The sequence below is a fragment of the Neolamprologus multifasciatus genome, chromosome 22 (assembly GCF_963576455.1).
Source record: "Neolamprologus multifasciatus chromosome 22, fNeoMul1.2, whole genome shotgun sequence".
In the NCBI taxonomy this organism is placed as follows: domain Eukaryota; kingdom Metazoa; phylum Chordata; class Actinopteri; order Cichliformes; family Cichlidae; genus Neolamprologus; species Neolamprologus multifasciatus.
In genome coordinates this window covers 4,720,200-4,734,848 of record NC_140459.1, presented here as the reverse complement: position 1 = coordinate 4,734,848, position 14,649 = coordinate 4,720,200, and the positions used below count along the sequence as shown (strand labels likewise).

The 14,649-nt window shown below is 40.0% G+C and overlaps 1 protein-coding gene across 2 annotated transcripts in view; it reads left to right on the top strand.

Moving 5' to 3' along the window:
• Window positions 1–14,649, top strand: part of LOC146492689 (uncharacterized) — a 246,327-nt gene that overhangs the window by 48,778 nt on the left and 182,900 nt on the right. For both annotated transcript variants that reach the window (XM_085148350.1, XM_085148351.1), the window contains exon 5: window positions 14,456–14,643. In XM_085148350.1, the coding sequence (XP_085004476.1) occupies window positions 14,456–14,643 (188 nt within the window). The remainder of the gene's footprint in view (window positions 1–14,455; window positions 14,644–14,649) is intronic.

Genomic DNA, 14,649 nt, shown 5'->3' with positions numbered 1-14,649 from the left:
ATGAGCTGCCAACCTTGAAATCACTTCTGTAGCCCGAGGCTCAGGTGGGGGACATCTGTGAAGGCTTCACAAGCCTTGAAGAAGCAGATGGTGATCTCTCCCTCAAAAATCATATTTTCCTCTATTGTTAATGTGACCTCATGCTTTCAGCTTCTAGGTTCACGTTGAAAGTCACAACCTTCAATGGTCTTGCCCCTAGAAAGATAAAATGTCTCACACACTATAAGGCTGTACTGTTCGCTTAGGCCTTCTGCAATTTTAATAGTGCATTGCAGTATGTGAGGAAGCTTTTAGCTACATACACAGCAATGGAGAGGTCTAGATTCTTCATCTAAAATCATCAGCATTGACATTTGCAAAATACACTTTTGAACTGTTCACATACTGTGGGTTCTTTATTTAGCTAACTAGTAGGGCTGGGCGATATGACCCAAAATTCATATCTCGATTTTTTTTTTTTTAAGCCATAAAGTAAGAACAAAAAGAGAGTTCTTAGTCAAAGCTGTGTCCCAGATGTCACACAGGCACTTTTATTAACATAGAGCATAGATGTACATAAAATTTACTCAAAAATAAATTATCAGCATTTATTAAATAATAATGCTCCATAAATAAAAGAAAACAATGTTGTTTTTGTGCATAACAAAAAGCTCACAATTGTGCAGTCAGTTAGCTCGTTAGCGTGGTTAGCTCGTTAGCGTGGTTAGCTAGCTAACACGTTGACGGCGTCCAGCCCCACGCACGGGGCGATGCGCAGTAACTCATTAACGGAGATTTGCCGTGTCCATCTTGTCGCTTCCTGCAGGTGAAGCGATGGGGGAGGAGGGGCAGTTGTGTTCAGTGAAGGAGGGGCGAGGCCGAGTAATGTTGCGTAAAGACAAAAGTGGACGAAAGAGAGGCAAACTTGCGGCTCCACAAGTGTAGTTATAACGTAACATAGACTATATCGATATAAAGGATATTGTCACATCTTATATCTCGTATAAAAATATATCGATATTTTTTAAAAACTCGATATATCGCCCAGCTCTACTAACTAGCCTTCAACCCTTTAGCGTTCTGCTCAACCAATTGGTAGAGCACATTTTCAGGCTTTATATCTAACTGAGGCTTTCACTGAAATTGACTTACCTTGTTGAGTCTTTTCTACCAATTGGTTTACATCTGTAATGCCAAAAAATCCTCCAGAAGGCACCGTGAATGGAAACTGTTGGCTCTTCTTATACCTCTCCAAACCAGGAAGTCAGAAACAAAAAACCATCCAACATATTTTGAGTGTTTTTTGATGAAACTAAGATAGGAAGATATAATTTTTTGATATATGATAGTGTTAGAGGACTTACTAAACAGATGTATGTCACTTAACAGCATTAAAAAAGTGAAATTAAATGTTTAATATTTTTTTTAAAAAGTGGTCAACCAAACAGTTGATTTGTCCCTTTTAATTCTAACATAACCTAAATGTTATTAAAATGTATTATTTGCCATAAAGTCAGACCACTAGACTCATGTTTATCCATTGTTATTGATAAATCACATTAAGTGTTAGCACAGCAAGAATATGTTGAAATAATTTCCTCAGTAAGTAATTTTTGTAACTTTCTGAGTTAATATTAGTAAATATTGTAAAAATCAAGAACAACATGTGGAAATCACAAATATCACAACTGATTACCTTTTAACCAAATTACAGTAGCTGGTAAATTAATATTATTAAGTTGTCAAAATTACAATTTCATGTTTAAAAAGTACTATATGGACGCTAAACAATTATATGTCTAAAAATCACATGGTCCTGTGGCGTGATACTCATGATACCATCCATCTTCAACCACAGTGTGTTTGAGGTCATGGTTTCATATGAAGCCACAAGAGCTGGCACTCTCCACCAGTATATTGCCAATAAACCAGATGAACAATGCCTGTGGGTTCATGCTTCTTTCATCGGTCAAACAGTGGAGCAAAGAGTCCAATGCAAAGATCACCATTCCATGCCCATCACTCATCCCTGTATATAATTAGCATATGGGAGGAATTAAGCTTTCATATATGCTATTACACCTGTATAAGACAAGTTATAAGTAACAAGTTAAGGAGATGACATATTCCACTGTTCGGATAACATCCCTGACTTGAATACCTGGTCTACACGAGGGACTGTGCCATACTGGGCCAGAAACCAATGGCTCTCAAAAGGTTTCAACCTGGCTGTGTCTGAACCAAGTTAACAAGCCAGCATCTAGAGTTGGACAACCATGATTCAGCTCTCCAAGACCGCAGAATCAATGCTATAGACCCCAACGACCAAAACCACAAGCAGATGTGCTTGATTTGCACTGTTTTTATTCATTTATTTATTTTTTAAACAAAAATGATTTTGCACAGTAGTATTCAATCAGAAGTGGCCTGAATGTGAGTATTTTGTGCTGTAGCACATTTTTCACATTTGCAGATTAGAAAACTATGTATTTTGTTGTTTGAGATAATACTTTCCTTTGATGGAATGAATACAGCAATGTTCACCTGCATGCTACTAGAAATAAACTGTATCCAATGCTCTGGATAGTTTTTGTTATTAATTTAATTATAATTTGGCCCTTTATTTGATTTTTTTTCAACTATATTATCTTGTATTTGCATGACATTTCATACTTTTACCATTAAGTGACATCTCAACCGTTTGGTAGAGATCAATATTTTAAAAACTACAGGGTCTATTGAAAAAAAAATATTGATTGTGGTTATTACTCACCCAAATCAATAAGAAATGCAAACACAATTTTTTCCATTGCTTTTTTCTTGCTGTGGACCTCAAAGCGATGTTTGTAGTGCAAAGCAGCTAAGGTGAAACAAAACATTGAAGATCTAAACTAAAGATGAGGAGGAAGCGATTCTTTGCATTGTGCCATTTGGAGGTCTGATTGAAATCATTCACACTGAAAATCTGTGGTCAGCTTTTTAAATAGGATGTGATTTAATACTAGCAACACTAATATTTACATGATTGTACACACACTTAGTTAGAATTGTGTGCAGTGCATTAAATGATGAATATGTCCTGCATTCGTCTCCTTCAACGGCAAATACTCAGCTTACTTGGACACATGCATGATCAACTTCCTGACTGTTTAGTATGGTTTTGTCTTGCTTTTAATTTTTTAACAGTATGTGTATATATATATTTTTAAAAAAAGAAACAAAAACAAAACTCTGTATATTATCACCAGAGGGGATGTTTAGTCGTAATCAGGGACAGGATAGAACACCACAAAAGCCTTTAGGGCTTATGATTTAATTTTTTGTGCCCTTAATGAGTTATATACTTTACCTCAGGTGCAGGTAGATTACGAGCTGTGGGTGGCCATTTACCATTTATTATAGATAGTGTTTCTCAGACCCAGATGTAGACTTGGCTTCCCCTCTTGAACTGGCCCAGGGGTCAGTTTCCTTAGCCGTGCCAGTCATCAAATACTGGTCATGGATGAATGGAACTGTGGGTTAAATGCACTTTATGATATGGACCACTATTGTGAGTAAACCTCTAGTCGATAACAGCCTAGTTTACTGATGAATAAACGTATGAATAATAAGTAAGTAAAATTTACCTGAAGCGAGGATAGGTTTTTTTGTACCTGTGGTTATGCTTGTGTCACATAAAATGTAACAAAATTTCCTTTATGGGTATTCAGGTTAAATAAACTATGGGTCGAGTCATTCTTCTTGTCTCTTTATAAAATGGTTTCACAGCGTTGTCTGACTGAGGCATTTACTTTTTCTGTGATTATGATTGATAGAAATGCCAATCATAATATTAGGCTTCAAGTAAATGTAGCCAATATGACAGTCACCCACTCACATCACAGTGACAGTTTATACTTTATGTGAGGAATGTCGAATTCATTTTACATCACGGGCCAAATTGGGCTCACTTTTTTCCTAAATGGACCAGACCACTGAAACTCACCTTTGTGTCAAAGCTACATCGTACAGCTTTGTCTACATGATAGAAAACGCTGCTGTAGTAGATGAGGAAACATTTTCAGCATGACTCTTACGCTGTACAGAATGTTTAAAATTATATGAAAAGTGCTGGTAGCTTATTGGCCAGCCTGCTCTGTATTAATAAAACAAAGCTCTTGTTAATTTAAAAAAACATGTCCTTTTTACTGTAGATTTGTATTATTATTTCTGTAGTAAAGAGTAAAACACTTTGCCATTTTTCAGTAAGAAAAGCTGTAAAACATATTTTTCTAAAGTTACATTTGATTAAAACAAAAGTCCAACATTGATGCCCCCCTCACATTTTCCAAAGCTGTCCGGTGGGGCAGATTTGAGTCTTTGCCGGTCCGATTCTGGCCCCCAGGTGTTATGTTTGACACCATCGCTTTCTGTAATTACAGCTGTGAAAGAATTTTCTTATTTCATTACTCGCATACATAAACGTGTGCCATGATCACACAAGTAAAACATACCCAGCTTTCTTCTATAAGCTGCAGAAGGACATTTCTCTAAACACAAATCCAGATTCATCAGCGTTTTTCCCCAGATCAGCATATCAGCAATAACTATGAAGTTGAAACACTGGCCCAGAACTTAGTTCTTTGAACTATTGTGAAGAAGGCTAAAGCATCGAGGCGTTTAAAAATTGCCCCTTCACTTACAGTAAAAGCCCTATTTTGGGTCGACTGAGGATATGCTATTCATTTACTGTGATATCCTGGGGGTCCACTCACACCCACCCACACAGCATGTCCACAGACACATAGGAGTTTCGTAGTGTAACTACAACTTTTAGCTATTGCAGCTCTGCATTACTCTGCTCTTTTCACAGCCGGGATCATCGCTTTGCTAACTTCTGCATTGCTACAGTTTTACTCACTGAAAGGCTCGTGCACGAAGCTCAGTGCAGAGGCTATTTCCAAATTCACTTTATATAGTGCCAAATCACAAATATAATTACCTCGGGGCACTTTATATTGTAACATAAAGACCCTGCAATAACACAGGGAAAATCCATATGAGCAAGCACTTTGGTGACAGAAGGAAAAACTCCCTCTTAACAGGAAGAAACCTTAGGGAGGGGTCAGGGAGGGGTCAGGGAGGGGCGGACATCTGCTGGCGACTGGTTGGGGTATGGAAGAGACAGGACAAAGACACACTGTGGAAGAGAGCCAGAGAGGGAAATTCTCCTTCCTTCATTTGGAAAAGCAAAACATTCCTGTTATATATTAAGCTAAATATTATAATCTCTTGACTCTTGGTTTGCAAACTTGAGCTTGAAATAGGTTTGAGGAATTACTCTGGTCATGTAGTAGGAGTGATATTGTGCATTACTTTCAACCTTGAACAACATAAAAGGCCATGAATGGACTGCTGTTAAACATAAGTTGAAGAGCATAAACATCATCTAGAGGGCGATCGTGGCTCAAGAGTTGGGAGTTCACCTTGTAATCGGAAGGTTGCCGGTTCGAGCCCCGGCTCGGACGGTCGTTGTGTCCTTGGGCAACTTCACCTACCGCCTACTGGTGTTGGCCAGAAGGGCCGATGGCGCGATATGGCAGCCTCGCTTCTGTCAGTCTGCCCCAGGGCAGCTGTGGCAAGCTGTAGCTTGCCTCCACCAGTGTGTGAATGGGTGGATGACTGGGTGTGTAAAGCGCTTTGGGGTCCCTAGTGGGACTAGTAAAAGTAAATACAAATACAGGCCATTTACCATCTACAGATAACTACAGAAAAAGTAGAACAGACATCTTCTGAGTTGACCTTAGCTGTGGCTTAACACATCAGTTTCTGTTTACCCAAGGATTGTGTTTCTTCCCACCGTCCTTCTCGTCTCTCACTGTATCCGGTTCATACATATTGATTCCTTGCTCTCATCTTTTTTTACTGTTGTCAGCTTCAATGACTTTTTGTCAAAATAAAGTCCATCAAAGGGAGGAAGAAATGTAGACGGGATGAGTGGACCAAAGAAAAAGGATGAACATGAGTGAACATGATGTAATCTAATGAAAGTGAGACGAAATTTTGAACAGCAAAGTAGCGGCGAATGGCCTTTAGATCTTCACATGTACATATTCTGAGTTATTTTATTTATTTATTTATTTATTTACTTTTTGAGTAGATGACTTTATGTTTGAGGAATATTTTTAGAAATGGTGACAAAGTGTTTGTCAGTGTTTTTCAAAGCAAAAGCACTGAAATGTTTTTATATCTATGAACACCTGATTTGTGAAATGAGGCTTCATTCATTTTAAACTTGACATCTCTTTGTTGATGTTGTTCATCTGTTTGTTTCTGTTGGATTTAAAGGTATTTTAAGAGCTTACACTGGATACACAAACCACCTAAAAAAAGTGCTAAAATTCAGATGTCAGTAAACAAGTCGCTCCCCAAACTCCCTTCTCCCATTTCCTTACTAAAATCGTCACTTCCGTCTCAGCAATAGTAAATACAAACAGGGCTGTAATGGAAAGTTTGGGATTGTCTCCAAGGTCATGCATCTTTTTTTTTTCCTCTCTCTTACTTTGACTGAAATGTTGCCCTCCGAGGATTGTGTTCCCCAGTCCCAGGGTCAGTATCATCTATCTAAATTTTTTATTTTCAAAACAAATATGTGAGTGCACGTCCTTGGAAAAAGTAGCTTACTCTTGTTTTTACTGTCTTTCAAGGTGTTTTAGAAGCAGCCCAGTTAGTTTTTGGCTCATAGATGGTTTTTTTCTGTCTCCTCCTTTTTTTCTCTTGCTGCAACTGATCTGGTCTCTTTTACTATCAGCAGTATATCCTAATACATGTCAGTCTGTTTTGGATTAGATGGAATTAGTACTAACGTCCCCTTTGTTTTAAAGAACACTATTAAATGGGGTGTGCTGCCAGCAGCGTTGGGCAAGTTACTTTGAAAAAGTAATTAATTACAGTTACTAGTTACTTCTTCAAATAAGTAACTGAGTTAGTAACTGCGTTACAAGATTCTAAAAGTAATTAATGACTTGAAAAGTAACTAAGATAAGATAAGATACCTTTATTAGTCCGACAAGTGGGAAATTTAATGTTAAGGCTGCCGACCTATTGCACACAATGGCGGCGCCATCTTACCCTCCAACCATACACACATTACACAAAAGCATCACATGGGGAAGACAGGTCAGAGAGGTATAACAATGGAAACTGCACCACATGAGGAAAGATAAGGAGAAAAAAATAACTCCCCCCAGACTGAGCTCCAACAGGGAGATCAGTTTGAGAACAGAAAAAAAGCACAAAGCACATGAAAAAACTCTTAATACACCAAAGAAACACATGACAAGCAACAGGGATGGGTAAAGGGTGAGAGACAGGCTGTGTAGACAGTGCATCCGGGCCTGCAGCATAAACGCTGGTCCTTGATCCACTGTCAGCATCGGAAGGGAATAGGCGTGGAAGGCGTTTGGAGGGGGGATGAGTGTATGTCTGCATGTGTATATATGTCTGTGTCTGTGTGCGTGTGTGTGTGTGTCCAGAGTTCAGCTGAGACAGTGTCCTTCGCCCTGCTAGGCTAAGTATGCATGGAATGGGAAGAACAGTCTAAACACAGTGGTTATCAGGGTGTTGTTGTTCAGCTCCAGTCTTGAGACCGTAGCTGGCGCCGAAGTCATAGCCGCATGAAGTGATGGTGGTTTTTACTTTAGTACGAACAACTCATCAGAATTTCAAAGCAGTTCTAACAGTCCAACACTGGTCTCTCAATCTCCCGTTGGAGAGCCGTGAACTTCTCCATGATGTTATCAACCTTGCGCTCCGTGATGTTGTCATTCTTGTGCTCAAAGAGCAGATTCTGAGAACTCACGACCGCAGTGAGCTTCTTGAAGATGTGATCCAGTTTGTGCTCAGAGGTCTTATTCTGAATGTTCACGGCAGCCGTAAGCTTCTCCAAGATCTTATCCGTGCTGCACTCAATGAGCCCATTCTGAGAACTCACGCAGCCTTGTGGGGGTTTGAACAGCCGGTTCCGCTTTCTTAATTCTTCAATAAGCCAGGGCCAAACCAGCTCCGATCAGCAAGAACCCTGTTATCATGGTTCCGAATAGGTAGATATCTTCAGCGTCCTCGACCGACAGTCCCGCCAGGCACACAATCCTCCAGTTCTGCCACCCGTCCATTGTGTATCCAGCAGGGAAAGTACCTCCAGGACACTCGGGCTCACCCGAGCCCAGACTTCCCGTTGAGAAAAGGGTGTCAATAGCATTCAGAGACCAGTTGATCAAATCCATAATTCCTCTTTTAGGTTTTAGAGAGCAGGCTGTGAGAGAGTGTTCCAGGGAAAAAGTAATAAAAAAACCACGAGACTAGACAAGGACATAAGAGGCTAAGCAGGGAAGCTAAGGGAGAGGAGAAAAGTGCGACCGCCTTCGTCAAGAACAAAAGAAGATGTCGAAACGATTGCGTTACTTAAAAAAAAAAAAAGTTTAACCCTCTGGGGTCCAGGGTATAATTGGCCATTTTTGACTACTTTTGATGTTTCCTCCACATTTCACCTTTAAAAACTATTTGTTTGCCTTGTTTGGTATCATTCTTTTCAGCACAACCTCACGTGTCTGAATTTACAGTTATGTTTTCATTTTGATATACTGTATTAACACAATTCATCTAAAATCAGACAAAAAACATCAAATCCCAGTAGAAAGTTTATTTTTACTTTAACAACCACAAACATGTTTAATGAATCATATTTCATAACTTTAAATGCAAATATAAATTGTCAATTTTAAAATCATATGCACAAGTTCTTTGCAGCCATGTACCTTTTACCCTTTTTTAAAATAACCATTTCAAACTATTTACAGAACAATCAGGTGTTCTGCATTTAATAAGATGCCACACAAATTATTTGTGCCAGTCCAATAATTTCTGTCCACTATAAAGGAGAACATCACAGCCTGATACCTGCAGGTCTGACAGCAGCAGGTGTATCACTGCTTTTTCTACCTGGAGACAGCAGTCACCACACAAAACTATCCAAAACACTACACACTAACTACACAAGACAACACATTACCTACACACTCCAAACACGCTAAACATCACAAATCTCTCACATCTCAAAACTCTCTCTCTCTCGCCCGCCGTCACTCCTAAAACTTCCACCTCTTCCTAAACAACCAAATGTCATGTTGCCATATCATTTTTGATTGGTTGACATGGTGCATTTTTCCACCAAAACAAACAGGCTGTTTTTTGTTTGCTCGTAAGCAGAGAGTGCTTGCTAGCGTTGTCCTTAGACAGTAAATGTGATGAAAATATTGAGGAAAAAACGCCGCGTATATATTGTTTATCATGACTCTGGTTTTACATGGCCTATCTGCACAATTTAAAAACTTGCATATATCACCTTGTTGCTTTGTCATCTTGAAGTAGTCATGTGATTGGCTTACCACGACTACTATATTCTTCCTCAGCCAAACAGCAGCACTCATGCGATTGTTTTGTCCCCCTAGCTCCAGGTGTTGTGCCAAAAAGTGATCATCTGCCAGACAGTGATTGCTGTTTTCAGATCTTATGCCAACAGACTGCACAGTAATTAATTCTCCACTTCGTAACGGGCAGCGTTGCTCAGACCTTGTCACCACCATCACTGGGCTGTTTCCAAATGCTGCTGGTGGGACTTGCATAATCCTCCCAAAATGTTCAATTCTTTGGTGGATATCCAAAAGGTTACTGTCTCATAATGTGTCTGTAGTGGTTTTATAGTGCAGGTTTAGTACTGAATGGCATTTACAAAATGGTAAAGTAGACTGAGTGTCTAGTCAAATGCTCTCCACAAACACACCTGATGCTACAATTATTGATTAAATTAGGTTAATCTTTACTGTGATGGTTCATAAACAACATATTCCCACTGAGGCTTTTATTACTGCTCTCCCTGGCTCCTGGTCCCCCTCTTTTTCTTTTTTTCTTCTGCTTGTTTCCCTCGCTGTTTCTCTCATCATACATTAACATGTCTCGCAAGCAGATGGTATCTGGATGTGAACAATCTGTATATCTTTAGACCTGTAATTAAAATTTGCCTCCAGTGCTTCCGGAGCATTCCACCACTCCCAAACATAAATATACCTCGGTGACCTGCCTTTAATCTTTCCTTTTTCTTTTTTGTTTTTGTGATCTTTGAAGCTGTAGTGCTGCATGGGTTATTGTTCACCTCAAAGCCGGCACATTAACATAACACAGGCATAAGATGAGGATTTGTATCTCACTGACTGGTAAGTAAGGCGGCAGGCTTGCTGTTTTTCTTCTGCATGCTTAATCATTACAAACCGAGCAGTGCACCAACAGAATGCAACGTGCAATGCTATTTTTAACTTTTCATTTATTATTATAATTATAACTTTCAAGAAAACAAATTACGCTGTACACAAGAGTAGCAAAAATAAATTTTAAATAAGTCTAGAGGTGAGTTTTGACAAGTTTCTTGAAGGACTCCAGTGACGGGCATTGCGAAGCTCATATATGAGAGAGTTCTGGAGGGTGGGGGCCACCACACTGAAGGCCCAAAGGTTCTGATGTTGGTGCGAGGTACAGAAAACAGAGAAGGACCAATGCATCCGAGACTGTGTGTATGGTTTGCAGCAGGTCAGAGAGATACTGAGGTGCCAGAGCATTGAGAGATTTGTAAGTAAGAAAAATCTCGTGAGTAATGTGTGACCTGACCAGGAGCCAGAGGAGATATTGGTATTAAAGTGTTACACCACAACTCAGACCATCTTCTGAGTTAGTTTCAGTGATTTTAAAATCCAAGTTCACTACTTCTGATAAGTTTATATTGGCCCCTCTCTGATGTCCTAAAGTCTGCAATAACATGCACATCAATAATCTCTAGGTGATGCCTCCATTGTTATGGATCTATATTAGCATTTAATGGATCTGACTTTACATTGGGAACGGACAGAGATCAAGGGCTGATTGAATTTGATCAGTCATTAGCATTTCACGCTAGTTTTAAACATATCATTTGCAAAAAAGTTTGAAAGTAAGTCAGTTCAAAGCCCAGATCTCAACAGCTGTAGTTCTTGATGTTCACAATGACATATTAGCGTTTGTTCACCGATAACTCTACAACATCCCAGTGAGCTCGTTACACAGCTGCTGGACAAATGTACCCTCTGAACAGCAACTACCACATCTGTCTGTCTAACTCAGCTATGAAGCCAATGCAGTGCCAAACAACTTGTCAAGTAAAATCACCTTTGCAGACATTTGTAAAAGAATGGGCTTAATGGATTCAAACGTAGTACTGCAATAGTATGCAATAGTGCAAGAAGTCAGTTTGCAATAATATCCCTTACTGCTGATCATTGATTATCAAGGTGTGAAGGAATTCAGCAAAGTGGAAGTGCTCTTAAGACTCACACCAGCTCACTGGAAAGTTATCCATCATTTTCAGTCACGTGACCGACTCACTGCCCTGGCAGACAAAGCAGTGCTCCACCTTTATCGCAAAGCGTAAACAGCAGATAGCACTGCTGGAGTAAAGTAGGGGTTTTCACCTCTCCTTTTCATCTCATGAAGAAAAATTCAAATTTGGGAACTTTGGTGATCCATATTCTGCCCATCAGCTTTATTTAAATCCCTGGCGATGTCTTTCCCAGAGCTGGAGTTTAGTGACATCTACAGGTATCTTCTAGAGATTTGCTCACTTTACCTGCTGCCAGGATGAAAGCTTTCACAGTATGGACAGCTACATGTATTTTTAATCTGGATGGGTAAATAATGCCACTATGTTGGAGGTGAAGAACAATTGTTCTTCATTTATTAGTAAAGTAAAGCACTACATAGCTATCTTAAACGGGCTACCACACGTAAATTTTAGTTTTGTTGACTTGGACATTTACAGTGTCATAACAGTAAAGCTGACAGAGTATCGTTCCTACAGTTTAATGAGCCGCCGCTGACAGCCAGGGTCGCTGTGGAGAAGCAATGATTGGCGTGATTAGTGTATCCGATAGGACAGCAACTATCAGGCATTTTGGTTAAGCTAAACTTGAAGACGTTCAAAGGATGGCTGCAGAGCGAAGGGCTAGGGCTGCCACAAACGATTATTTTGATAGTCGACTAGTCACCGATTATTTTTGCGATTAGTCGACTAATCAGATCATCATCCATTGGACGTAAAACATGCATGCTGGTGCAATAAGCTGTATCTGCTCTTATAGAACTATCATTAGCTTACAGCTTTAAGTGTTTAAGGAATGTGCTAACTAAAAATAAAGACAAGATAATAGTTTTAATCTCAGCCAAACCGATTCACTCTGGAACAAATAAAATACTAAAAAAAAAAAAGCCAAACAATAACATTTTAAGTTATCTAAATGACTTATATATCATATTTAACCTGAGTAGCGAAAGACAGCGATGGGTTTGAAAACGATTTGCCCGAGTCCGGTGTTCTCACGGGCTCTAGTTAGCCTAGCCCCCGGCTAACTATCGAGCTAGTGGGTAACAGACGTCTCCGAAAACGTCGGAGCGCTTTTGAAAATATGTGGTGTCTTGATAAACTGAGCAGATATTTGAGGTTTACACAGCTACATTCTCGCCTGAAAATATGTTAAACGTTTATTTTGTGACCCAGAAAGAATAATAAGAGTAACATTAAAGCTAACTAGCTGCCGCCATTGTTGGAAACTGAGCTGGGCTGCGCTATGAATTCTGGGACACAGCTTCTTCTTCTTCGGGGTTTAACGGCAGCTGGCATCCTTGTACATGCAGTGCTGCCATCTTCTGTTTCAGTCCGTTATTACACTCTTAAATCCTACTACTTATTCCTGCGTCTTTTGGGATCTTACAAAGCTTCAAACGCGTCGACTATTAAATCAGTCGTTGACAATTTTGATAGTCGACGTAATCGTGACTAGTCGACTAATCGTGGCAGCCCTACAAAGGACCAGAGTACTCTTTTGGCCGGCAAGTGGGCGTGTCCCAGTAGCTTTGACGTCACCTGAAAACTCTGGCTAGAACGGGGTTGTTGAGGGACAGTGTTGTGCTGACTGGACAACCTAACTCCAAACCTCCTCTAGCATTAACAACAGCAGAAGCATTGTGTGCTGGGAGCGTTGTGTCAGGGCTTTTCATAGCTGGACAGTTCCTGTAGGTGTAATGTGTAGAATATCCAGTGCACAGTGAGAGTAAAGAATGGTAAGAGCAACTGAAAAACCTAAACAAAGCTGAAACCTGTTAAAATGTTGTATTTAACACAGAGGATTGTTACTACAGGTTAACCGTTTCATAATAAATAAAAGTGCATTGGCATCCAAGTAGTCCTGCTAAGGTAGATTAAAGCTGTTTTTTGTAATCGACACTTTGACTGCTGAGATTATTAGTATGTAGGTAAGTCGTGTAGTAATTACTCATACTAGCACTGCCAAAAAATATGTGTGTTTATATATATATATATACACCATATATATGGTGTATATTCACTATTTTTGTTGGGGACTTTCATTTCGACCTGGATGTTGACGCAGTTAAGCTCTGTCACAATAAAATATGACGACCCACAGGGATCTAAATGAAATGTTCTCTTCCAAAATGAGATGTCCAACGTTTGAAAAATGAGTCACCTGTGCTAACAAAGTGATTGATGGGAGAAAATTATAACAAATTACATCTTTTTGTGAGGGATGACAGCAAGCAGGGAAGTCAACTTCTTTCTCCAAAATCAGAGGAGGAGAACACTTTTAATTTCAGTGTGATAAAATTCGTGCTTGCAGATGCCATATAAAGGCTAAATATATGCTGACTGTTCAGAGGATGTGATTGATAGAGACTGAGTGTGAGCATGGACCTCATGCCGACTTTGATCCCATTTGCTGTCAACCGAGTAGGAGGGATCAGCGTCATCTCGCCATCCTCGGCGGTGAATGTGCAGCATGTGGCAGGATCCACACACTACTCGCCTGCTGCTCTCACTGCGTGTTAGTAAAGCACTTCACATTTTGGTTTTGGCTAATTTCAGTTTTATAACCTCTTCAATTGTCTTACAAAACTGTGGCGCAAATTCTCCCAAAGTGCTTCCTGAGTAATCATCTGAAGTGCCCTCATCAACCACACACACAGCTGCTGTCCTCCGTCTCGCACTCCTCGAGTTTTGTGTTTTCTTACTCTCACTTTGTCTCTTTAATGTTGCCCCCCCTCGATTCAATTCCCCCTTTTTAATAATGTATGAAGAGAAAATGCAAGCAGACCAAGAGGCATCAATTTTCAAGTGCAGTTCACTGTGTTCTGAAAAAATAAAGTGAAGTATGAATGTGTAAGTGTACCAAATGTCTTGATTTATACTTGAATATAATCTATTTTAGTAAAGAAATCATGAAAGTGTATTATAGGGCCACGCAGCAAGAAATGGGGAGGAAGAAAAATCTTGTTTTTCTGCCTCTTCCTTCTCTCATCCACCCACTGCAGTAACTGTCTTCCTCTTTTTCTCTTCCTCCAGGTCCGCCTTCTGTACTGCTCCCTGGAAGAGGCTGAGCTCATTTTCCGGGCAGCTTGGGCAGCGGGTCAGGCCGGGCCCAGCCATATGTGGTTTGCTGTGGGACCAGCCCTATCCGGGTTGGGTCTGGAGGGGCTTCCAAAGGCTTTGTTTGCCATCCGGCCACAGGGGTGGAGGGATGAGCCACGCAGGTACGA